We start from the raw sequence: 23,833 nt of genomic DNA, 5'->3' as shown, positions 1-23,833 counted from the left end.
GGCTTTCCAAGTCGTTATGCAGGCCATCTCCCACCGACTACAACAATCGTTGGTGATCATGTGATCTGCTCCGGCTCCTCATCTCTTCGCACCGCTAGACTCCAACAATCAAGCATCATCGACCTCATCGTTCTTTCGTGCGACCTAAGAATAATCTCCAAAGGACAGGGTGTACCTGTATGTCTGTGACTCGTTGGTGAGTCATGCCTCATGCTCCTTTCCCTCCTCCGCCTCCTCCACCAGCTTCAATGACTGCAGTACCTCACTCTTCCCCAGCTTCCAGCCAACTGTGCCTACGGCAAGTCCGGCGGGAGCTTTCTCGTCCAGCTATCAATATAAATATACAGTGGTCACCCCTTCAAAGACCACTGGGCCTATTTTCAATGTGCGCTTAGGCACCGACCCCCAGCTGGGAGTCAGGATCCACGCGACCGGTGATGTGAGGCGGCTTTATGTTCGAGATCGAGCGCGCCCATGACCCCTGCGTACGACTTCGAACATCCTCAACGAAGAGAATCCCTCTCGAATGGGTCGGCGGTGCATACTGCAACGAACAAACTATGCTGAACATGGAGAGTATACACTGGACGGATCTCCACTGTGTCCATGGGAGGCCAGTTTTCACCGGGTCAAAGCTCTTGGAAAGAGTCTGAATACTACTCATGGGAGTGTATGTCATGGGATGTCTAAACGCCGGTGTTTCGCTTTATCTGTCAATTTCAAGTGTGCTAATCATGGATCTTAGATGCCGGTCAGCGGCGTTGGCAAGAAGATCACTCCGAGAAACTGCAGTACATGGATTATTGAGTCCGCGGATCAGCTTGTGGATGATGGTATGTTTCGGAGGGAGGTCGCGGTGCGATTGAGCAGTGATATTAGTCGATTATAGACCTGGGTCATGACTGAGCACATCACAGGAGTATGCTGGTATCAGCTGCTATCTCTGGAAGTAGTAGTGCCTGAGGTTCATGTAAATCATGGATGCAGTCAACAACAGGTCTTCTCCTTTGTGCTCCCTGTCGCCAAGGTAATCTCTCTGAGTTGAGCCCAGAGCGCAGATATACTCACCTTTCCACAGGCCATTAGCGTGGCTGAGATGAGATGATGGCCCACGGTCGAGACGGGTTTTGGACACATGCTAATGGTGTGCACAGTCTCGAGACAACCTGGCTGTGTGGTAAATGCATGGATTTGTTTCCTAGCCCCATGAGAACCTGTTATACGCTGTGTATGGCGGAGAAAAATACTCAATTGCCTCAGTGCATGGCTTGATCTTGATCAACCTTGAAGCTCTGATCCATTAGGCGTTGAGCAAAGAATCAATACAATCCATTGCATTGTCCTAAGCGAGGTATCGACGACGAGACATCTTGAAAAGGTATTAGCCTGGTCAAAAAAGCAAACGAAGCAGCCAATGAGTGGTAGCGTGCCGATGATGCGGCTGAGGTTCCCTATTTATAGTGGGCTGAGTCGAAGCATCATGATTCTTGATACGAGATTGGACAGAAACAGAATGCAAGCTCGACTTCATCTGCCTAGTCCACTTAGGCTCTTCAGCTGAATATTTTGCAAGCGGTGATTTGACGTCAGGTCTTGTCTCTGTCTAGCGCCATGCAGTCAGACTCACTAAGAGCAGCCGGCACGATAGACTAATAACCCGCTCGGCCCACGGCAAACGGGCGAGGCCAGAGCCGCTAAATCCCGTCACCCCCGCGTCTCCTTCGGGCTTAAAATTCTCAGGGATTCGAGATCAGCACGAGTTCTCTTCGCCATGCAGTTCCTTTTGCTTCATAAAACAGGCGCCCGTCGTCAAGGATCATACCATGGGTGCTGGTAGCGACAAGACCCTGCAAGGGGGCCCCGGGCTGCTTTCTACCTGGTGGGATCGATTCCGTTATACGACCGTTCCAATATCAAACAACACACTGCAACACAAGCAGCCCCGATGGAAGAGCTGGCTCCCTCAAGGTCTTACACAAGACTCTGAAGCAGGACGAGAAGGACGAGAATGGATCAAGGGGGCCGTTATCTGCACCTGGATCACGGCGACGATCCTGACACTCAACTCCATTATGCTGATTGTGGCACTCGCCTTCGCCTATCGCCAGTCGAGCAACCAAGGTCAATTTCAGATGGTTGAGCTCTACACGGGGAAGTGTGCCTTGGCAGAACACTCCGCGACGGGCATACATGTAGGGATCAACGTGTTGGGCACCATCTTACTTGGGGCCAGCAGCTACGTTATGCAATGCCTAGGTGCACCCTCTCGCTCATATATCGACCGGGCGCATGCACGCTCGCGCTGGCTGAATGTTGGAACCTTTAGTTTTCGCAATTTTGCGATAATGAGTCCGAAACGCAAGGTCTTGTGGGGGCTACTGCTGCTCAGCTCAACTCCAATTCATATGATTTACAACTCGGTCATCTTCTCATCCATTGCGGAGCTCGACTCCGGGAACCTCCTGATTCCGCACGACCTCTCCTCGAACGAGTCCTTGGTCAAGGACGCGGCGAGCCGCAAGAGTTTCCGGGCCAGAGTTGGCCTTGATCCGGGGACTGTGCAACAGCGGATCTTCGATGGCACTTTCACCAACTTGACAGACAAGGAGTGCTGGGCCACCCGGGCCGACGAGGCATTGTACAGTACACTTATCTATGTTGTTGACAGGAAGTACTTTCACAATACGAGTAGTCTGTGGGTAGACGGGGCAGAATTCGCCTCCTCCGAGAACTACTACCCAGTGGAACCCGTCTACTGGAGCTATCGCGTGTGGAACTACTCTACTGTTGCGGACGGGCATCCATACCAGTTCAACTTTGCCGACGATTCGTTCGAAAGTCTGTGGAACCCCAACAACAACACCAATACAAGCGCTGCGTTGCAAGCTGATGTGATGAGTCTGCTAAGTTACAATTCGCAATACAATCCGACTCAAGGGGCTCTGCGTGAGTACTTGGACACCCCCTCACACTGGCAAAACAGCTCCTGGGCGGCCGCAACGACATTTGAATTCTTTAAAGAAGGCGACTTGGAGGATGGAATATACCCAGAGGTTCCTGTTTCGCACTGTCTGGTGGATGAAAGCAGACAGCGCTGCCAGCTGCTCTTCAGTCCCCCGATTGCAATTGTCGTCATAATCTGCAATGCCATCAAACTGAGCTGTATGATGATAGCAGTCAGGACCAGGCGTAGAGATTTACTTTTGACTACAGGCGACGCGCTGGCCTCATTTCTCACTCGCCCAGATCCAGTAACGCGTGGTCAATGCCTGCTCTCCCGCGCAGAGGTGGCCCGAGGACTCCGATTCTGGGGCTCCTCTGCACTCACTCCCGGTCGTGAGAAGGAAGGGTGCTGGGTGCACGCACAGAGCTCAAGCCAAAGCTCTAGCCCCGCTCCTAGTCCAACCCCTGGCCAGAGCACGGGATTTCTGAACTACCCGTTAGACAACTTCCTACTATCACCATCCGCAGCCCAGACAACCACCGAACTTCACCCGAGACAGCTTACTGCGCGCAAGAGATGGTACCAAGCTGTCAACTGGCCTCGCAGGGTAATTGCGTTATTCTGGTTAGTCATCGTCGACGCATCGACCCTCTGCTACAGAACCAGCCCCATGCAGTTCCGACATCACCACTAACCAACTCCTACATAGCTACATATCCTGCATAGCAGTGAGCTTTGCCCTTCTCTTCCATGGCATCGGTGCCGATACTTTCCAGGAGGCCATGGCCATCGGCTTCAGCAAGTACTCGGAATCTTATTTGGTCAACATGAACACGACCAACATCCTCGCCCTGGTACTGCTAGCCAACACGCCACAACTCGGCTTATCCGTGCTCTACTTTCTGACAGACGGCGTGTTGACCTGCATGCTTCTGGACGCCGAGCTCCAGCGCTACGCCACGCGCCGCCGCTCACTCCGCTGCTCCTGGCCCAAGGGCCAACAACGCTCGACCTACTACCTGACTCTGCCTTACCGGTACAGCGTGCCGCTGCTGGCCGTTTCCGCGTCGCTTCATTGGCTGCTATCCCAGAGCTTCTTTTTTGTGTATATCCGGCGGGTCGATATCACCCAGCGGTTCATAGTGGATGAGGCGCGGGGGTGCTGCTACTCCCCGTTGGCGATCTTCATCACAATTTGGGTCGCTGTCGCGGGGCTGTTCGTTGTGGTGGGGCTCGGGTTCCGGCGGTTTGAGAGCGGGATGCCGCTGGCCGGGGGTTGTAGTCTGGTTCTGTCCGCGCTGTGCCATCCGGCTGAGGGTGATGAGGGCGCGGCCGAAAAGACGGTCATGTGGGGTGAAGTCTCAGGAGATGCTGATGCAAGGGCACGGAATGACAAGAGAGGAGTCGACGAGAGGTTGGTGGAGGGGACGGAGGAGACCTGGAGAGGGACGGTGGAAGGATATGCACATTGTTCGTTTAGTTCTTTGGAAGTGATGGCACCGCGCAGGGTGGGGAGGTTATATGCCTAGGTAGCTTGTGTTGTACCTTGTCTGTATCTCAGGCGTGCCATTTTCTTGGCTGACTTTCCCCTCATTTTTTAAGACCTTCACGGAAATTCACCCGGCTCTTATCAATGCCATGGACAAGATGAGAGATGATAGTGATCCAACCAATTTTATTTTTCACATTGTCGGACAATCTTCTGAAGACGGTCTAATTCCATTAAAGGAAATCTTGATCCAGGTATTTAAAAGATAGAACCAAATCATGAAACAGCGAGGTTTAATAGAACTATGTCCTATTAATTTTTCAAGAAATAAGATCAAAGACAGCCGGCAGCAGGTCGAAACATAGGCGGCTGTATTCAGTAAGTTCGGAGATTTATATACAGAGCTTATTAGTAATAATAGCTGGGTTTTATATAAGAACTACGAAGTAGCTTTGAATAGATAAGAGAAGAAAAAAGCAACTTTGGTGAGCTTACGGGAGTAAGTAGAAAGTCTAATCTAATATCTACTCTTGGATATATCCTCTGGCACTTTCAGCAATCCAATACTATGCGTCAGTAAAATAGATCGAGTAAAATTCCTCATCATACTCAGGTTATTAAACTTGTAGTTATTTCTTGTTGTAGCAAGACAATTTCAGTTGACTGATCTATCAAACCTTGCCAGCGCTCCATTCAATGAGATGAGAGATATTAATAATCAAAATCTGTTGCAGTGGTGGTTGAGAACAGTGTGCTTTTATCTCAGCATTAATGATCAGGGCCTATCAACTCGACATTCCGAGAAACATCTGGCCAAATGTCACTGCGATAGTTTTTTCAGAAAAGGATCTTAAACATGAATCTCAAGATTTCACGTACGATCGATTTTCCTTGCGTTCTGGCTATAATATATAAGAAATAAGCTATTATAGTACTAGTAAATACATAGATCTAGTTAGAAATTAGCTTTCTATATAATTTAGAAAATAAGTTTAGATCTCTTCTTTATTATTAATAGATTCTTGATAGTATTATATTTACTATCATTTGCCAAGACGATGTCTTAGTTGTCATGCAGTGAATATCACGTACTGTAAGCGCTGTTGGTGCCTGTCGGGTTTACGGGATGAGGGGGATGAGCTATTGTGTAGGTACTGACTTGGAAGTCATTCTGACGGCAACAGGTTCAATAACTTGCTGGGAGCTTGTTAGGTAAACTAGAGTCAGTTGTGGTTAAGGAACAAGCCAGGTCTCGATTCTTTCCTTATCTGGCTTTACGATCTTTTCTCTAGAGTCAAAAATGGGAATGGACCCAAAGCGATAGAAAATATGTCAATAAGCAAAGGCTCACCATGAGCCACAGAAGACAGAAATCGACACCTAGTCGCATCATTTCTGGGTCTAATGCTGTTCTCTCAATAGGAGAAGGAAGATCAAGCAATAAAAAAAACGCACAGAACAAGAAGAAAAATCCCTCTGTGAAGAGCCCTAGCCTAATCCCAACACATCGACAGATATCGTAGGTAGTATGACACTCCATCGGGATGCATAGATGCTTGAGGTGCCATGATGTCTAGCCCGTCTGCGACCACACCGGGATTGTGTGGCTGTAAGGCCATAGCGGCCGGTCATAGTATGAGGGTATATGGTAGTAGCCGGCATTGAAGTAATGTGGGGGGAGGTAGTAGGCCCAAGGATTGGAGTACCTTGGGTGAGAAAAGTTAAGGTGGAAGTAGGGTGGGTAGGCGAAGTAGAACGGGTTGGCGCCGTCACGATGGCCAAGGCGATCCTTGCTAGTCTCATCTTGTGTAAGCGAGTCCGCCAGGGGGTTGGAGTCGCTGCCGCTGCCCCAACCCTGAGTTTCTTCAGGTGGGAAGAAGTAAGGCCCGACGCAGTGCCAATACTGGTTCTTCGGAACCCGGTGGCCGATCAAGACCGTCAACCTCTCCCATTTCTTGATGAGGCGCCACTGGCGCTTGAGGATTTTCTGCTCTTGAGATAGAATATACGCCTGAAGAGTGTGGTCATCTTGTGGCGGAGCATCCCGTGGATCCTGCGGCGAGGAGGGGAAGTGGGAAGCGTAGGGCCGCTGCCGCTGCTGCTGCCTCTCGGATGCAGAGTGGGCTGATGCGTCCAGGATGGGGGAGGGGAGGAGGATTGGGGTGGAGGATGTTGATGACTCGGTGGCAGAGGTGTTCGTGGATCGCCCCTGCTTGCCTTTCAGCAGTGGACTGTCACAATCACTTGCCCATTTGTTATTGGATTCGCTCTGAATTCGATCGTTGAGCAGTCTTAAGAATTCGCCATTCGATAAGAGTACGGGACTTGTCGTCGCTAGGACGTCGGACTCGATGGAATCTGCTGCGGATGGTGTAAGGATTGAGGCCGTGGTCGTGTCAGACTGAGGTCTGGTTCTCGTTGACATCGAAGACTTCACAGACCCCTCATATACCAGAGCCCACTCGTCTTCGGAGCCGTCATCACTGCCCCAGGGAAACCTTTTGGCCACGTGGAACAATTCATTGTCGGCGTCGTGCTCGCTATATTGAGCCGTGCCAGAGGACAGGGATGTCCGTCTTGATGGGCCAGTCGATTGAGGCTGCACACTGGTACTCTGCTCAGGGCCATGGATATTGGTGTCTACATCCCGGTCAGAGCAGCCAGCCTCGCATGCATCAGGTTGGATAAGCATGTTCATAACTTCCTGATACCTGGCGTTCCTTTCGGCTTCTTGCCTCCAGTACTCGTCCCATATGCGCTTTCGCTCCGGGTCTGAGCAGACCGGAGAGGGAGTCGATGCTTTCATCTGAATGGGCACACTTTCCATCTGCTCAGGGGCACGCATATCAGAATGGTGACCTCCGACGTCTTTGAGCTCGCTGAGCTTGAGCGTAAGTTCCAACTTGTTCAAACATTCACGACACTTGCATTCTCTCTCCGCTTTCCCCTTCAAGTGCTCGTTCCACATGCGCTTTTGCTCGTGGTCTGGGCACATGGAGGCCCACGACAAGGTGCGAGAGATTGGTAGTGACATGTTTGCGGATTCGATGATGATAATTTGTCACTAGTATACTTGTCTGAAGGTATCAGGGTGGTTGATGGGGGAGAGGATGTCTGTTGCTGCGTTGGAGAGGCCAGGCAATGACAGCAGAGAGGGCAGGGAGAGTGGAAGATTGTGAGTCAACGCGGAGCACCGGAGGAGTGGAAGCATCAACTATAGATGTCATGATGATTAGGGCTGGCGGAACGGAGGATCCGTCCCGATGTCATCGGGGCATAGGGCTGCAATACAGCCTAGCTCATGAATGGCACTATGTGTCACTGGCTTAGTAGGTCAGGGTGGTATGTATCCCCCATCCGTCCAACGGAAAAGAAACCCATCATCCTGTCTCTTACACCGATCCTGCTGTTCCTCCGTCTGCCCCTCCATCAACCCACCCCGCACTCGTCCACTGGATCTTGTCCTTTCAAACAACGACTCCAGATCAAACCAATCACACAGTGACTTACCCCGCCCCTCAAACATGATTCCGCTATCTCGGGTCATTGCACACATGAGGCCCAGCGCCTCTGGCGCCTCAACCATTACCTCCGCCGACAAACGCGATGGAACCAGTCCGCAGGGTGAGAAGCACCACCACCTGCCCACGAAGAGTCTCGCCGACCTCAAGAAAGATATATCCGGATTCTATTACAAAAGCGAGAACGGAAGCGCAGTATGCATCTCTGTTGCTGACGATGCTGCCACCCTTGCCTTCAGACGAGATCTACAAGCCAAATGGTTCACCGCCATCATCCAGGATGCGGCACGCAAACAACTTGGAGGTGAGGGTGGGAGACATGCTTCCACCTCCCATCATCTCGACGCTGCTACCATCGCGTCAAGACCACCTTCCCCCTTCTTCGACGACGTGGCCGTAGACGAGTTTCAAGACTGCCGCAATGACCTGTCCTCCGTGGAGAATGACTATGTATGGGTCAGCGACAACGACGACGACTTTGAGTTCGTGGAAGTGGACAAGACAGATCTGGCTGCAGAAAGCCTCAGCTCATCAGGTGTTGTGCTTGAATTCCCTATTGAGACACCCGGGACCACCGACCCCGCAGCCCAGGGAGAAGAGTCTAACGCTACGACCAAGGAGAGCATCTCGTCTCCTACCACCCGCAAAGCCAAGTAGAGCAGATATGGTTTGACGGACTGGGACCTGTGTTCATTCTGATGAGAAGGGGTGTTGCTCTTTTGTGGTCTGTGCTGCTGTTCATTTGCGTTTCTGCGCAGGCTTGTCATTGGCCTTTGCACAGCTTTGCTTGCCTGCTTGTCGTCTACTTGCTCTGCATCTTTGCTTTTTGTCTTTCTTTCGTGTAATTCGTTGGCATTGGCATTTGCATCGGTGTATATCCCCTCTCACACTGTTGTCTGGGTCATTTGTGAATTTTACTTGCGAGCTGATTCGGGCTTTTCTCGTTTCCTGTGCGTAGCATGCCCAGCGAGAGATGTTCGATCACTTTGTATGTATTCGAGGAAGGTCAGGGAGGAAAGAGCCGCCATATAAAACTCGAGAAAGATCTCTAATTCCCCATCATCGCTCAGAGTAAACCCATCATCCCATCTTAGAACAAGCGTATCGACAAGTGTCTGCACGTCCACGGGCGGAAGTGATATCGGTTTGAATCGCGAGGAGTCGGTTGGGGGTTTGCACTTTTTGTGATCGCTTACTGTAAGTAGCTGTAGTGAAACCAGATCAGATCGTCTGTGACTTCCATTGACCGGCTCTCCGACCCGGTTTAATTTGTCATCAGTGGCTGCCAAATAAGAAATGCTAACAATAATTACATATGAACTGAGGGGGTTGGAGGAGAAACACCAGCTGCGTGGGTTCTGGCAGCCTCTCCCAACCCGAAACAGTCATCAACATCCCAAGCTGAGAACCACAACGACTGATACCACGAATTATGTAAGTCAATTGCATATAACTATCAAGACACCACTACACTACTCCTCCTGATTACCGACACAGTACCATAACAGAAGAAGTCACCCTTTCTTCTCCCGGTCCACCATCCCATCGACATCCACCTCAACGGCCTTCCCCTGCTCTACCACCCTTCCCCCCGGAAGCCCTTGGGCACCCCCCGGCCCTGTAAAATGCTTCCGCCCGGTACTCATCCACGTCCCCAGCGCAATCAAGGCAATCACCCCAATCGCCGCGCTAGTGTAGTTCATCGACTGGTCGGTGACCGGGTACGTCGTCGGGAAATTGAAGGTAATCGACGCAAACAACAAGAACAACAAGCCCACCACATTGAGGGCGATGGAGACCGAGGAGGGGAGGGCGAACGGGCCGGTCATTTGTCTGTTGTGGGAGGTGATGAAGCCGAGGAGACGACTGGCGAGGGCGGTTGCGTAGGATAGGTCTATCAAAGTCTGTTTAGTAACTGCTGCAGATGGGAGAGAAAAGGAGGGAGGTGGGGGGGGGGTAAAAGCGGCAGACAGAGGAGGGGACGTACAAAACCCTTCCGTAGAGATGGCGATAACCGTCTCAAACCCCGTACTCGTCCCGAAATCAATCGCGTCCAGCGCCAACTGCACGACCAGCGTGAGCAACACCGCATTCACGGGGACCTGTTTCGTCTGATCCACCTTAGCGAGCCAGGTGCTGCAGGGGAGGCCGTGGTCGCGCGCGAACGCATACACACAGCGGGACCCCTCCGCGAGGATATTGTTGCCCGCGACGATGACGATCACCGCAATCAAGCTGGCCAGCACGCACGCGGCGGCCTTGCTGCCGGTGGAGTCGTAGAAGATCTGGATGACGGGGACGCCGGTGGCGGAGTTGGCGGTGGCGTCGATGTCGCCGATGCAGAAGCACAAGACGAGTAGAAATGCAAAGCCGGTGAGGGCGCCCAGGACCACGCTCAAGATGATGGCCTGCGGAGCTTGTTTCGAGGCCGACTTCATCTCCTCGGTCATGTGCGAGGGCGCGTCATAGCAGCACATCCCGAAGCAGGCCTGCAGAATGCCGACGATGGCAGCCATCGCTCGGTCCCACCCGGTGGTGTTTTGGAAGTTGACGAACACGAAGGAGGCGGATTGTTTATGGTCGTTGGTCGCGAGGAGGACGATGATCGTGATGAAGAAGGCGGAAATGTTCCAGATCAGGATGAAGCGCGCGAGGCGGTTGAGGAGGTGCGGGCCCCAGATGTTGATCGCGGCGGCGAGGAGGGCGACAAGGTAGGCGACGAGCACGGTCTGCCAGCGCTGGATCTCGTAGCTGGGGAAGACGAGGTTCGCCATGCCCAGGACGAACTGCGCCGCGATGGAATTGTTGGTGGCGCCCATTGCTAGGAGACCTGTTTGGGAAAGAGTCAGTGAGGGTGGGGAGGGCCCGCAGAAGAAAAACAGGGAAGCCCACCGATTATCATGAACCAGCCTGTCACATAAGACAGTCCCCGCGCGATCTTCGGGGGTGCTAGGGCTGCAACCCAGGAATATTGGCCGCCTGCCACCGGATACATCGAACACATCTCGGCCATGGGGATGGCAACGGCCAGCGTGAGCAAACTGACTCCAATGAAACTAAACACCATGACCGGAGGACCCCCGGAGGTGACTCCCACGATGAAGACACCGCTGAGTGCCGTCCACCTAGTTGGGTCAGATTGAGCAGTGAAACGAGGAGCTGCGGCGGGAGGCATACGAGGTAACCACGCTGAAACTGAACCCAATCATGCCTAGCAGTCCAAATGACCGCTTGAGCTCTACATATACCACCGTCAGCTGGCAAACCTTTCCCGCAGAGATCAGAGACCAACGTACCCTGCTCATATCCAAGATGCTCCAGACGAACATCCTCTCCCGTGGATGAGGGGGGCATCTGCTGGATTTCATCGTCTTGTGCAATCATCGTGACTGATGGTTGTGTACACATGCAAACTGCAGAGGCTTGTCAGAGCGTCTAGAGAGGTATTTATCCTCAGTAACATACGCTGATAGACGACATTAGGGCAGCAACTGCCGCGTGCCGCTGAAGCTGGGGAAGCGATAAGATAACCGGCACTTGCCCGCAGCTTAACCCGAAAGAGAAACTTCTGGCGACAGCGTCATTTGTGTTGTGTAAGACCCCCGGCCAGCTTGATAAGCTTATCACAACCAGGAAAGTCCTTATGAAATGCAGTTTTCCTGGGGGTTGTCTCATTGTGGTGTTCTGGAGTCGTCTATTTGCATGGTGCCACTCGCAGGTTCAGCCCGGCCACGACCGAAGCTGGAAGAAAGCCCCTTGCTTGAGTGTACTGTAAGAGTACACCTGTGGTAGCATTCGCCACTTAGGGACCCACCAGGAATGCCCTAAACGAGATTGAATGCGGGGGAATTGTCGATGAAAGAAGTGCCTGGCTGGTGGCTGGGCTTTCCGACCACGTCACGAGCATACTCACTCATCCATTAATTCAGCGTAGTCTTAGAGATCGAATCTGGTTGAACTCGGTATGCTGTTGACTACCCGACAGTCACCCTATCCTTTCGAGGTATATTTGACTGAAGTGGCTCTGCATTTGGCCAAACTCCCAGATGCCGCCTTGATTTTGCCTTGAAACACCAGAAAGTCTCATCCCATTATCTCTATTATGTACCATGTACCCAAGCCTCGCCAAAAGCAATAGCAATGCACCCATCATCTCAATTCATCTTACCACCTCAATCCCAAGAAATCCTATGACCAAGATTAGCATCACCCTCCCAACAAGAATCAAAAAAACTTACCACAACATAATCCCCGCCCCAGCTGCCACAGCCAAGAATTGCGTGATCATGTGCTTCACCTCGGTACGCTTATCCTTCCCACTCGTCTCCAACAGCTCCGGAATGACCGAGACGGTGCCCACGTACAAGAACGTCCCCGCCGTGAAGGGAAGCAGCATATCGCCCCAAGTGAGGCTCGTGCCGAGGAGACCTACCGTCGAAGCGGAAGCAGAGGAGGTTGCAGCAGCAGCAGAGTTCCCACCCAGCTCTTGCACGGCAATTCCGATGAACGTCCCCAGGAAGGCACCGATCGCGGTGACAAACTGGGCGCCCATGGCTTTGCGTTTCGAGAACCCCGATTGAATCAACAAAGCAAAGTCGCCGACTTCGTGAGGGATCTCGTGGAAGAAGACTGCGACAGTGGTGGTGGCGCCGATGGTCGGGGAGGCGTAGAAGGAGGAGGACATGGCCAGGCCATCGGTAATGTTGTGGGTGAAGTCGGCGATGAGGTTGAGGTAGCCGCCGAGTTTGATGCTGGGGGAGGGGTTGGCCGCAACACTGAGCTCGGCAGATGAGGTGGGCGATGTAGCAGCGGGTTTACGGTTCTTCAGGGAGGACGGGTCGGTGGTGGCCGAGCTGCTGGTGGTCGTGGCGGCCGGGGAAGGTTCATTGTGGGTATGTTCGTGAGAGTGAGAGTGGCCCTCGCCGCCGGTTGCAATGCGCAGAGCCTTGTCCATTGCCACAAAGGTGAAGAACCCGACCATGATTCCCAGGCCGAGGAGGAGATTGCGGTTAGGTTCAACCATCACGAAGCGGACGTGGTCTGAGGCGTCTTCGCCGAGGAAGATCTCGGGGAGGAGGTTGAAGATGGTGTCGCCTAGAAGTCCGCCGACGGCGAAGGCGACCATCACGGAGAGGGAGGAGGGGTCGATGTTCGGGGGGCAGAGCGCGAGAAGGAAGTCTGAGGCGAGTGTCAGCTGGGTTGAGTTGCTGTACCAAACATAGAGGACATACTCGGAGGTCCGGAGATGTAGATGGTGGCCAGAATCGCATTGACTGCCGGGCTTCCAGGGAAAAGGACCGAGAAGATCTTGGACATCAGGCTGGTGGTCTGGGGGCTCGTAGCGCGCTTATGCTCATTCAGGGACTCAACCAAGGGGCAATTCTAGATTCGACTCATGTCAGACACAATCAATGAAAAGCATCAAGCCTCTGCATTCCAACAAGACAAACGAAGGCAGAACCCACCTGCAGCTCCTCCTCAATCTGCCCAACCGACAGCTCTCCGACGGAGATAGCATCCTGGGCAACAGCCAACGCTGAGAACAAAACAACACCAGCAGCAAGAGCCAAACCAATGCGACGCATCGGACGCAAAGAGGGAAGAACCATGACAGCGACAGATTCCAGCGGGGTACTCAAGGCAGGAAGCGGAATTGGAGACAGGACATGAAAGGCTGACGGGGCTGGAAAATAAATAGTAAGACCGACAGACCCTTAGCGGAGAAAGCGGCGCGCGTGCGTGTGCTTTGGATTCCCCGATCTCCCTCCGTCTCCTGCATTTTCTTATCGATCCGTTCCCGCGCAAACACGCCAAGACCACGTGCAAACACCTTCGACTTTTCGGGAGGCCGATAACTTTTTTTTTTTTTGGTTGAGCAAGCAGGAGGGACTCTATTGCTCCAACAACTATCAGCCCCCCGCTGCACATAATTAATACATCATGACCAACGTGCGCCAAAAGAGAAAGAACAGGTCCGGTCTGCCCAAGGCCAAGGCCAAGCGCACCGGCATCCTGAAGAACGGCCGCAAGAAGATCAACGTCCTGGGCAACGCCATTATCGCCGAGAACTGGTACGAGCGAATTCAAACCACCACGACGAACAAAAACTCCAATCTCGCAACAACACAGCTAATAATCATGTTTCACCCATTAGGAACCGTGATCTGACCCTCACGCAAAATTACCGCAAGCTTGGCCTTGTCCACCGCCTGAATGCGCCGACCGGTGGTTCTGAGAAGCGCCCCACGAAAGACGGCATCGAGCGCGAGCGCGAGGATTCCCTACACATCAAGAGCAGCGCCACTGCTGTTGCCCAGAAGAGCGCCACCGGGGAGATTCGAGTCGAGCGCGATCCCGAGACCGGCAAGATTCTGCGCGTCATCCGCAGCGGCGACGAGGAGATTGAGGTGGCGGGCCGCAAGCACAAGCGCAACAACCCGCTGAACGACCCGCTGAATGATCTGTCCGGCGATGAGGGCGAGGCGAGTGCGCAGCAGAAGAAGCAGAACAACGACAGTGATATTGTTCGTCAGCTCGAATTGCAGGCCGATAAGGAGAGCCTCAAGGTGGCGGCCAAGAAGCCCCGGCACCAGAGTAAGAGAGAGGAGGAGTGGATTCTGCGTCTGGTGGAGAAGCACGGAGACAATTACGCCGCCATGGCTCGTGACCGGCGACTGAATCCGATGCAGCAGACCGCCGGCGATCTGAAACGGAGAATCGCCAAGTGGGAGAAGAGTCGGTCATGATCTGTTGTTCTTTTGAAAATTCATTCATCTGCATATTGGCGACTATGGCGTTGATCTCTTTGTTTGGGGGGTTCTTGGGCTAAAAGTGTCTGACATGGGCTGTGTCCGGCTCTACTAAACTACTTCGCGGTATACCAGTTTAGTTGAACAAGTTTCATTTCGTAAACCTAAGTTCTTCTGCTTCCACCCAGCAACGATACCTATAGTATAGTACCACTTCGAGTCGGTAAAACTACATTTTGCAAGCAGCCAGCCACAACACCCGTGTTATCACTTAGAACTCTCTTGCGGAGGAATAGCCAGCGGATGAGCATGTGAGGGGATCGAGGTGGAAAGACAGATGTAGAGGTGGAGAAAGAGAGTAGATGGATGGGAAGAAAAGGAAGAGTTGAGGGGTGAAGGGTGTAAATGAACTGCATTAGCTGCACTATGTGTAGTCGATACTCAGTAGTCCTTAAGACAGAAGCTGCGAAGAATCTTCAAGTAATTTATACTATATTAGATATAGAGTCAATCCGAAGAGCAAAAGACAGTATCTTTTTCGAAATGACTTATAACGTTAAATATCTCTAAGACTTTAGATATAGTCTAAATGATGATATAAATGTAATAAGAAGCTGGTTTATCTAAGCTATATGGTTGAGATAATTCTTTAATGACTCTCTTAAGGACGACGGGTATCTATACTATTGTTCAAGCGAAAGGATGTAGCTCAAGTAAGAAGTAAATGGTTATAACTGTTGGCGACAGAACTCATGGCTTCTAGTCCCAAAGGATAGTACTTACTCTGTAGAATCCGAACATGTAGTGTTCGGTTCGCTTGCTCTGAGATGGTGCCACCAAGCATCTGGCCAACGGCTTCACTCAGAGCATCAGACATCAACATTCAGCAAACTGTCGGAATCTACTCTCTCTAAGCTAGGAAGAAAAAGACACGAGATAATCATCCTATAGACTCTCTAGGAAAAAAACAACAGCCAAGGGGGAATTCTAGTATCTACCCATCCTCTACACTTGAATAAATACATTCAAAAGAAAGCCCAAGCAAGCGCTAACATAAAACGCCCACCCCATATTCCCACAATCCCAATTCCAAAACCAACCACAAGCCCTTACTAGCCCATATAAAACACCTCTACCATACCCAAGACCCGATGGTTTCAAAAAAACATACTCGCTTCTCCCTCTAGACCCAAAATCACCAAGAAAAGCTCTCCTCAAACAACTCCACCTTCAACGGCCCCCGTCCCTGACACTCCCTCACCGTCCTGCGCACGTCATCCCCCATCGCCCCAGGCCCACAGATGCTCACCGCCATCGCGCCGACCTGCTGTGCCATCTCGACTGCTAAGATGTCCCGGAAGCACGGCTTGCCAGTCTGCACGTTCACGGGGACTGAGGGCGGCGCGACGGCCGCCCAGGGGGAAGAATCAGACAGGAACTCTTCAGGGCTGGTATCTGGGCGCGTCGGGGAGGCATCACTCCCAGCACTAGAACTGTCCGCACTGCTCACGCTAGTGCACGCGCTACTGCTGCTCACGTAGATTTGCACATTCAAAGAAAATTCCGGGAACTGGAAGTAGGATTCGGCCTTGCGGAGGGTAGCCATCTGAAGTGCCGGGTGGTTGAGGAGGGACGTCATCCAGGGTTGTATCCAGGAGAGATGGTCTTGGTTTTGAAATTAGTTTTACGCTGATGAACAAAAGAGACGCAAAACTGACCTAGACTCCGTACTACCCAGACCAGGGTTACGCGGCGGACCGCCTGGGTCTGCGAGGTGATGTTGTTCACGAACTCGTGGAGATACGACATCGGGTGGGTGATGCCGATACCGCCGGCGATGAGGAGAACGGTACCGTACGAGGCTAGGGAGTGAAGACCACCTGAACATCATAAGTGAACGGTTCTGGAGCTACTGAAGAACGGGACATACCAAATGGTCCCTCGGCGAGCGCAGTAGCTTGGAACCTGCCATCACACGACTTGTGCACCTTCGACAATAGCTTGCCCGTAAACCCGTCGCGGCGCTTGATCAGGAACGACATGGTGGTCTGCTGGGGTCCGCCCAGCAGACGGTTGATCGAGTCGTTCGAGCTCCGCTTCTCGGTCATCACGCTGCGGTCCGAGGCCGTCCAAGCAACAGAAAACGGGTGCGAGGTCCACAGACCCAGCGAGGGCAGGTACAGGTACATGTACTGGCCGGCTTTGAAGGTCCAAGGCCGCGCCAATGCCACACTCACGCGAGCCACGTCTCCCGGAAGAAGCTCGACCGTGGCGGTGGTGCGCTGTTTCCCGACGTTGCGCCAGATGATAATAAACAGCCGTGCGGCTCGCTGGAGTAGATATGATTAGCCAGGCAATGTCTTTGACCAGGAAGTAACGATGGCTTACGTCGAATCCCCATAGAATCAACGTTACCAACAGCGCCGTCTGCTGCGACATGCCACGCAAGTGGTACCACAGTCCGACCATAGATGCAATGGCCAACAGGATATGTAGATGCAGAAACGCCTCGTAAAAGGCATGGCGAAGGGGCGAGATGGACTGGACGAGGATGGCCGCGAACGCGATGAAAGCCTCCTGGCCATCAGTAAAGTGTCCGCGCATTCCGATGCGAGTCGACTTACCGTCATACCATACACAAAGAACGGAGTGTTCCAGACAAGATGTGTCACTGCAGATAAACCTCCCACTAGCCATCGTCAGCCTAGAGGTCGCCACCACTTCAAGGATTGCACTTACACTCCTTCTGTCGAGGGATAATCGACAAGACAACATGCACTGTTGACGCCACGACGACCAGTCGCCCGGCCCAACGATGAATCAAATTGAAAGTATCGAACTTGATTCCCAATAACGGAATCAGAGGATTGTTGCGACCCGCAGTGAGGATCAACCCGGGCAAATTCAAGACCGCGAGGGTACCACTTGTATATTGCAGCTGATACATCACCTCCCCCCAATCCGCCCACCAGTCCACCGTTGCGAAGAAGAACCCCACGTTTAACGCCATGTACAATGACAAGAGAATCGCCTCCAGCCGCAGCGGGATAATCCCCATGTGACAGCTTCCCAACCTGAACTCGCGACTATGACGGGTTGACAGCAGCGGCGCATAAAAGACATGTTTGTTGAGCGTGGCAGACAGTGCATTGCTCTGCGCATACCGGTCCTGGTCGTCATCTTTGCTCTCCAGAATCCGACGTAATCGCCGCCGATGTTGTAATTGTGTGTACATGCTGCCAAGGAAGAGCACAAATACTCCGCCAGCAAAGACGAAGACTGGGGTCGCCAACGAGGCCTTCATCGGGGGATGAACGTCGCGGAACCGCGGTTGACCCGGCTCGTGGTAGTCTACCCCCATCTTGCGTGAGCTGTCGAGATCGCCGTGGTAGAAGAGTTGAGTATGTGCTGAAGGAAGGAAGCAGAGACGGAGCGTGGTGCACTTTCGCTAAGGATCAGCAAAAGGCCGGACATCGAACCAGTGCTCAAACCGGGAAAGCGCCAGCACCCTCTACATATACCATCTCGGCCTTGGGGATTCTAGATTCATGGCTCTCATGACGTGGAGCAGCTGCATAGGCCTCTTCATAACTATGCCGTCATCCATCGCTCTTTGCGCCTATGGAGGGGAGCCATTCTAAGGGCAATGATACCCAGCAAGAGAGCAGACTAAGACTGCTGCTTCAAGCCCAGCGTTTTCATGCAACGGGAAGGCATTGCAGCAGAGTCTCGCTGTTCAGAGAGGCATTGCAACCTCAGAATGTGTGGGGGTTGAGTTTCCGTGGAATGTGTACCTCCCCGTGATTCGCCGGGGACGACTTGGAGAGCGTCGGACCTGGCATAGCGGACAGGTACGCACATCCGGCAGATTTCCCGGTCAACCTTAACCTGCTTAGCCCGTCTGCAAGCATTTGGCATCCGTCAAAAGCTTAGGCAGCGAAGGGGATGAAACACAGGCGTGGTTGCGGGGCGATGGAACGGCAGCGCCGAAAACGGACGGGAATCTGCGTGTCTGCTGCATCCGCCCTCCGCAACCCTTCCAAATCCTCATTTGCAGCTCTGCCTCTCTGGTTGCTGTATTTCAGGTTTCTGTTGAATGTAGCCAAGTTGACTTGTAGCTATGACGTTCCGAACTGACGACAGGGCGCTGTCATAACATGTCATCCAAGCTGAGGGGCATCCCAGCTGCGCACCAGCTATCTGCAATTGTCCCGCTAGTACCTCAATCCAACTCACTACTCAGGGACAAAGGCACAGGTCCATAGTAGAGTTTGAGACAGTATGGCTAGACAGTATGGCTGACCAGCCTGTCTGTCCTGCTGGTTGCAGCCCCTTGCGGGTGGATCGAGGCTGCCCGCATCCCTAGGCTAGGAGTTCACAGACTGGAAGCAAACGATTGACGTCATGTAATTGAGACTCGGCAGATAAGCTCAATGACATAAACGAGCTGCGAAGATCTTACTTCGATCAGGTAACATTCTTGCATCGTGTGCGCTGTCTTTGGCGTGGAAGCCATTGTAACGTCGGGAGGGAAACGCATTGTTTCACCCCGCTTAGGGCAGCCTCTGCAGAACCTCATGTCATCATGACTAGAACCACTTAAAAGCAGCCAGTTCTAGGCCCCGTTGATCAGAACCCCTCCGATGCCACGGTGGTTTCTGGTTCTTACAGGTAGGGTGAGGAGTCGCTTAACCTACTATACTGGGCTTTCCGCTAAGCAGTGCGCGCTGCTGCCTTGGACAACGCTTGCCCCTCAAAGCTCTGCGTCATAACAAGGAAGGCTGGCAAGGCAACTAATACAAGAACAGATTCGAATATGATGTGATGCATGTTCATGACTTGAATGCCGTCAGGGGTGAATTGCATTGCGGCGGAGAATTGATTGACATTGCCGTTCATTCGCGAACCAGAGGATTCACCATGCGACAATAGCCTAAGGTCTCACCTTAAAGGCAGTACCTGAACCCTCAGCCAACATGCTCACATTGTATGCACCCGGGTGGGTTGGCTGTAAAGTCAAATCCGATATGGATTTTTCTATCCTGGACGTTCCGGAATTCAGAACAAATGCGCCAGGGGAAATACCAGAAAAAAGCTGAAAACCATCTAGGCGGATATCAGTCCAAAATGCACGGATGGTGGTTGTACAGATACTCTATTGTATGGACGGCCAAAAAAAAAAAAAACATGTCACTGCAAGAAACTTTCCAAGTTGCGTTAGGCGACAATATGTCGTAAGAATGAAGTGATTAAGCATTAGGAAGAACCAAGAACAGGGATAGAAATGTGCCGTGGCCGGTCCGATCCCAGTGGAAAAAAAGAGGTATTGATTGCATAATCCGAAAACATACGACTCCAATAGGAAAAAAAACCCTCCATTTCATTTATCCCTGCATGTGAGCAGTTTGCGCCATTTCAAATAAAACAAAAAGACGCATACATGTTGTACTGAATCGAGTGACATCCAGCAGTGGCCAGTTCGTGAGATGTAACGTAACGGTGATGTTGTAGAAAGCTTGTCATCGGATTTGCAAGTGCGTTCGGCAACTGCTTGGCTCCAGGCTGCAGCCACCGCCATCTTGGATGGAGAACAAGGCTTGGAAGAGAGATCAATTGCTGTCCCGAGCACGTGGCAATTAAACCCTTCTCGAGCGTCTCTTTTTCTTCTTCTCCTTAACCTGTTTGGCTTTACTCTTCTCCTCCCGAACGGATGAATAGTCCGCCACATCAACGCCGGCGCTGTGGCACAAAGATGTGCATTCACTCTCAATCACTTTCACAAGCTGGGGAGTGAAGCCATAGAATGCGGGGTTGTAAGCGTTGCGTGCCCAGTACATCAATTCAGATGCGACGCGTCCAAGATTGGGGATGGACTGGGGCGAAACTGCCTGCTTCGGGGAGAAGCGGGGTTTGTCGTGACCTTCGTCATCGGAGCACTCCGAAGATGGGGTAGAGCTTCTCGAAGCGGGGGAGGAGGGGGAGGACTCGGAAGACGACAGGTAATCGGTATCTGAAGCGAGAACATGCAACAAATGGTAAACCGAGGCGAAGCCGATCAGGGTCAAGTCCACTGGGTCAAGAGGCAGCTGATTGAACCATGTGATCGCTTTCTGGATGGTGAAGTTTGCGGGGAGAGAGGTGTCACCCGTGGTTCGTGCCGTGAAGATGGCCGCAATCATGGCACAACGGACGGATATGGCGATCTCATCCCGCACAGAGACAGGGAGCGACGAATCGAGGAAGTTCGAGGCCTGACTCTGCATGCTTGTTCCTTTCTCTTTGGGTAGCGCTGCAAGGACCGCTCCAATATTAGTAGCACGATCCTGATCAAAGAACACCGCCTTCATTACCAAAGCGCGCGTGTGGGCGGCAGAAGGCTGGGGAGCAACGTCCAGAGCGATTTTGATCTTGGCCTTGAATAGATCACGGCTCTTCTTCGCATCCGGGCCACCAGAACTCGCCTCAAAGTATCGAAGTAAAGCCCGCTGCAAGAGATGGCTTGACCACCAGGCTGCCAGAGCGTCGAGGGAGGACCGAATGGCCGGGTCTTCCTCAACAACGTCAAGAAGAGCCTCATCATCATCTGCCCCTTCTTGCGTAGGACGATTCCAAGTAAGATTCGCTGCCCGTTGCACAACGGTGTCAATCATGACCTCGTCACAGTCGAGCTGCAGTAGAGCCGCCAGATGGCTGGGCAGAGCATCGGGGTGATCCTTCGGCATAGCTGCATGCATCTTGCGTGCAAGATCCCACTGGTAGCCGGCCAATGACCGAGCAATATCATTGGAGATGTGGAAGGTCCACGATCCGGGAACACCAACTCGCCATAGTAGGATACGGCAATGGAGTGCCTTGAGCATCATCCGCATTGGACTGCGAGGCAAAGTTCCGGCAGCAAAGATAGTAAGCACCAGTCTACTCTTGCTGATTTCCGGGTCGCCACCAGCCAACTGCGCATCGATGGCAATGTCCCATGACTTGACTCGGCCCCTGTCGTCCTCTACGGTCACTCCGGTGATTGAAGAGTAAAGCTTCCAGCCTAGGAGGCACCGCAACACATACTCGAAGCAACGCGATGTCACCACGTACCACTCATGGAAGAAGCGGTGGCGGGGAACACCGACTTGTTGAATGCTTGTTAACCACGCCTGACGTCGGAAATTGGAGGAGGACAGAGTAGCATCGGACATAGCCGCAGTCTTGGATGACCCGGGTTGACTTTTGGGCCCGGCGTTGAAGAGGTAGACAAAAACCACAAACGCACTGCCAACGACCAAGGTGGCGAGAACCAGGAAGTGCGAGATAGCCCGTGCATGCCATGAATACCAAAAGCTGCGGGCCATTGCCATCCAATAGTTAATGGTGGGGCTCTGTAGGCCACTCCACAGATTGACGGGAACAGCCAGCAGGCCTTTGGCGGTGGAATCGCTCTTCTTCTCGCTACCCATTCCCTCAAGAACCATGAGACCAGCGAGGGCGCCAAGCATGTATTTGTTGGGATAATAGGACCGTTTCCGACCTCCACCACCTTGAGTAGACGCATGGTTGTTGCCGCTGCCGCTCGGAGATTGCATGTATGAATGTGCGAAAGCATTGTTCTTGGCAGCCGCCTCGTCTCTCAGGCGCTTGAAGGCATCTGGCACCTTCATCATGCCCTCGGGAGGATGTAGTGTCGTAGGGGAGTGGTCACTGGGCGAGTCCTCAACCTGCGAGAACACACTAGGCGATGAGCTTGCTCCCGACTCGGTGTAGTTGCTGGGTGATGAGACGGAAGCGGTGGATGTGATCACCTGTTCAGCAGCTTTGTCTGCTAGGCGAAGTCGGTTCTTGAGGGCGGTGTTCTCCTCTTCGAGTCGTTTGTTTCGGATTTCCAGGTGGCGAATATACTCCGTCGCCTTCGATAGGATGGAAGCCTTGTTCAACTTGCCGGCAGGCGTGACGCCCTCGCCTTCGTCGTCGTCAATCATGTTGCTAGCTGCATTCTTCGAGGCTCGCAGGCTGGGTACGCTGTCTCGCAACTCTGCAATCTTCTCGTTAAGATTGGCACGATACCGCTTTTCAATGACATTGTGTGCCCGCTTCTTAGCGGGCATCTTCTTGCTGGTGGACACGACGCCACTAATGGTTGAACCATCGTCGTCACTGCCCGACTTGCGCTTGCGGGTGATTCCGTCGGGTGACAAGGGCGAGCCTGCCACAGTCGAAAGCGTTGAAGGCATCTCTGCTCCACTCGAGTCGCCTTTCAAGTTACACATACTGTTGATTCCTTGATCGAAAGTTGCATCAAACGGGAGACTGGTGCAGTCGAGGGAAATGTCAGGCGAGAATTCTGATTTGTTGAAGAAGCCTGTGCTTGGATTGCCCGTGGAGGAGTGTGGTGAGGTGAAGGCTAGATCGAAGGGTGATTGGGAGAGCTCCTTGACTCCCTCTGCGAAGCCTTGATCATCCCATCTCATCCATTGTGTCCAATCTTGGGGGGGTTCATCCGTCAGAGACTGAGCGAACGACATTGACTCGGCCTGAGAGTCTCTTGAGTATCTTTTATTAGTGTTTGGGGAGAAGAGCTGGAAGTCGCTCCCCATGGTGGGCATTGTCATCTTGTCCAACGGCCAAAGCCGGGACCATAAATTGCAGAGTCAGTCCTGGCCGGTGGGTGACCGCTAGCAAAGCTTCCAAGCTTCGGCCTGAATCCCAGTCAGTTGCATATACGACCAATTGACGACCAGGTTGGCAACCAGGTTGACGACCAGGCCACAGGTCTTGACCACGTATGAAAATGCATACCTGGAAAGAGTGCGTGGTGGTGAGCCGGCTAGGTACGGAATGAAGTCGATAAAAGGCGAACAGGTCCAGCCAGCGCTAAGCAGGCTTAGATTGCGACAGTGGAGTAACCCAGGGACCTTGCGTGATGGCAGTGGGAGGATGAAGACAGTAGGGACAGTGGAGGGTGGAAACCAACAGTCTATGAGAGCGGAGAGAGGTTGATTAGGAGGTTGCAGGAGACAGGAAGGTGAGTGAGCAGAGGAAGGTGAATGAGGATCTGACTAGCAGAAACCTCGTGAATGTCTGAACATGTGCAGGGGCGTTTTGTTCCCCTAGGATCTTATCGAGCGGTTGGTTGGAGGGGGGG

The 23,833-nt window shown here is 52.7% G+C and overlaps 10 protein-coding genes across 10 annotated transcripts; 5 read left to right on the top strand and 5 right to left on the bottom strand.

The window, feature by feature from the left end:
* Positions 1-118: 118 nt before the first annotated feature.
* Positions 119-856, top strand: BP01DRAFT_406715 (uncharacterized protein; the record flags this gene model as incomplete). The annotated part of the gene is made up of 2 exons (XM_025578777.1): positions 119-684; positions 757-856. Coding segments are annotated over exons 1-2 (258 nt in total), but the record flags the coding sequence as incomplete, so codon positions are not given.
* Positions 857-1,520: 664 nt separating this feature from the next.
* Positions 1,521-4,798, top strand: BP01DRAFT_426147 (uncharacterized protein; the record flags this gene model as incomplete). The annotated part of the gene is made up of 3 exons (XM_025579780.1): positions 1,521-3,568; positions 3,654-4,358; positions 4,759-4,798. Exons 1-3 carry the CDS (start codon positions 1,824-1,826, stop codon positions 4,796-4,798), a joined length of 2,490 nt encoding a protein of 829 aa, XP_025427632.1. The 5' UTR covers positions 1,521-1,823.
* Positions 4,799-5,101: 303 nt separating this feature from the next.
* BP01DRAFT_162283 (uncharacterized protein) lies at positions 5,102-5,334 on the top strand. Its single transcript, XM_025570710.1, has one exon. The coding sequence runs from the start codon at positions 5,135-5,137 to the stop codon at positions 5,285-5,287; it is 153 nt and encodes a 50-aa protein (XP_025427631.1). The 5' UTR covers positions 5,102-5,134; the 3' UTR covers positions 5,288-5,334.
* A 409-nt stretch (positions 5,335-5,743) lies between these two features.
* BP01DRAFT_406702 (uncharacterized protein) lies at positions 5,744-7,685 on the bottom strand. Its single transcript, XM_025578776.1, has one exon. The coding sequence runs from the start codon at positions 7,465-7,467 to the stop codon at positions 6,007-6,009; it is 1,461 nt and encodes a 486-aa protein (XP_025427630.1). The 5' UTR covers positions 7,468-7,685; the 3' UTR covers positions 5,744-6,006.
* Positions 7,686-7,801: 116 nt separating this feature from the next.
* BP01DRAFT_162276 (uncharacterized protein) lies at positions 7,802-8,889 on the top strand (the record flags this gene model as incomplete). The annotated part of the gene is made up of 1 exon (XM_025570709.1): positions 7,802-8,889. A coding segment is annotated over one exon (810 nt), but the record flags the coding sequence as incomplete, so codon positions are not given.
* Positions 8,890-9,319: 430 nt separating this feature from the next.
* On the bottom strand, positions 9,320-11,608 carry BP01DRAFT_360138 (putative GABA permease). The gene is made up of 6 exons (XM_025575849.1): positions 11,420-11,608; positions 11,251-11,367; positions 11,132-11,192; positions 10,847-11,079; positions 9,942-10,784; positions 9,320-9,848 (listed from the first exon to the last, which is right to left on the bottom strand). The coding sequence occupies exons 2-6, from the start codon at positions 11,336-11,338 to the stop codon at positions 9,469-9,471; spliced, it is 1,605 nt and encodes a 534-aa protein (XP_025427628.1). The 5' UTR covers positions 11,339-11,367; positions 11,420-11,608; the 3' UTR covers positions 9,320-9,468.
* A 580-nt stretch (positions 11,609-12,188) lies between these two features.
* On the bottom strand, positions 12,189-13,563 carry BP01DRAFT_376831 (Zn(2+) transporter YKE4; the record flags this gene model as incomplete). Its single annotated transcript, XM_025576971.1, has 3 exons — positions 12,189-13,132; positions 13,186-13,336; positions 13,420-13,563. 3 exons carry the CDS (start codon positions 13,561-13,563, stop codon positions 12,189-12,191), a joined length of 1,239 nt encoding a protein of 412 aa, XP_025427627.1.
* Positions 13,564-13,838: 275 nt separating this feature from the next.
* On the top strand, positions 13,839-14,861 carry BP01DRAFT_360136 (nucleolar protein 16). The gene is made up of 2 exons (XM_025575848.1): positions 13,839-14,025; positions 14,109-14,861. The coding sequence occupies exons 1-2, from the start codon at positions 13,895-13,897 to the stop codon at positions 14,698-14,700; spliced, it is 723 nt and encodes a 240-aa protein (XP_025427626.1). The 5' UTR covers positions 13,839-13,894; the 3' UTR covers positions 14,701-14,861.
* Positions 14,862-15,810: 949 nt separating this feature from the next.
* Positions 15,811-18,218, bottom strand: BP01DRAFT_162153 (ferric reductase family protein). Its single transcript, XM_025570707.1, has 6 exons — positions 17,443-18,218; positions 17,328-17,392; positions 17,092-17,277; positions 16,634-17,033; positions 16,422-16,583; positions 15,811-16,368 (listed from the first exon to the last, which is right to left on the bottom strand). Exons 1-6 carry the CDS (start codon positions 18,062-18,064, stop codon positions 15,899-15,901), a joined length of 1,905 nt encoding a protein of 634 aa, XP_025427625.1. The 5' UTR covers positions 18,065-18,218; the 3' UTR covers positions 15,811-15,898.
* Positions 18,219-20,339: 2,121 nt separating this feature from the next.
* BP01DRAFT_386172 (basic helix-loop-helix domain-containing protein) lies at positions 20,340-23,300 on the bottom strand (the record flags this gene model as incomplete). The annotated part of the gene is made up of 1 exon (XM_025577663.1): positions 20,340-23,300. One exon carries the CDS (start codon positions 23,298-23,300, stop codon positions 20,340-20,342), a length of 2,961 nt encoding a protein of 986 aa, XP_025427624.1.
* Positions 23,301-23,833: the final 533 nt, after the last annotated feature.

This window comes from Aspergillus saccharolyticus, assembly GCF_003184585.1.
Source record: "Aspergillus saccharolyticus JOP 1030-1 unplaced genomic scaffold BP01scaffold_44, whole genome shotgun sequence".
Taxonomy (NCBI): domain Eukaryota; kingdom Fungi; phylum Ascomycota; class Eurotiomycetes; order Eurotiales; family Aspergillaceae; genus Aspergillus; species Aspergillus saccharolyticus.
This window is presented reverse-complemented; position numbering and strand designations above follow the sequence as displayed.

Bases quoted from the DNA above. Each gene is read 5' to 3' on its own strand.
- BP01DRAFT_162283 (XM_025570710.1), top strand. From the start codon at position 5,135: ATGAGAGATATTAATAATCAAAATCTGTTGCAGTGGTGGTTGAGAACA.
- BP01DRAFT_406702 (XM_025578776.1), bottom strand. From the start codon at position 7,467: ATGTCACTACCAATCTCTCGCACCTTGTCGTGGGCCTCCATGTGCCCA.
- BP01DRAFT_360138 (XM_025575849.1), bottom strand. From the start codon at position 11,338: ATGATTGCACAAGACGATGAAATCCAGCAGATGCCCCCCTCATCCACG. The intron at 11,080-11,131 runs GTATGCCTCCCG...TGACCCAACTAG, and splicing joins AGTTTCAGCGTGGTTACCTC to GTGGACGGCACTCAGCGGTG. The intron at 10,785-10,846 runs GTGGGCTTCCCT...TTTCCCAAACAG, and splicing joins AGGCTGGTTCATGATAATCG to GTCTCCTAGCAATGGGCGCC.
- BP01DRAFT_360136 (XM_025575848.1), top strand. From the start codon at position 13,895: ATGACCAACGTGCGCCAAAAGAGAAAGAACAGGTCCGGTCTGCCCAAG. The intron at 14,026-14,108 runs GTACGAGCGAAT...TTCACCCATTAG, and splicing joins GCCATTATCGCCGAGAACTG to GAACCGTGATCTGACCCTCA.
- BP01DRAFT_162153 (XM_025570707.1), bottom strand. From the start codon at position 18,064: ATGGGGGTAGACTACCACGAGCCGGGTCAACCGCGGTTCCGCGACGTT. The intron at 16,584-16,633 runs GTATGTCCCGTT...TATGATGTTCAG, and splicing joins GCTCGCCGAGGGACCATTTG to GTGGTCTTCACTCCCTAGCC. The intron at 16,369-16,421 runs GTCAGTTTTGCG...TTCAAAACCAAG, and splicing joins CTGGGTAGTACGGAGTCTAG to ACCATCTCTCCTGGATACAA.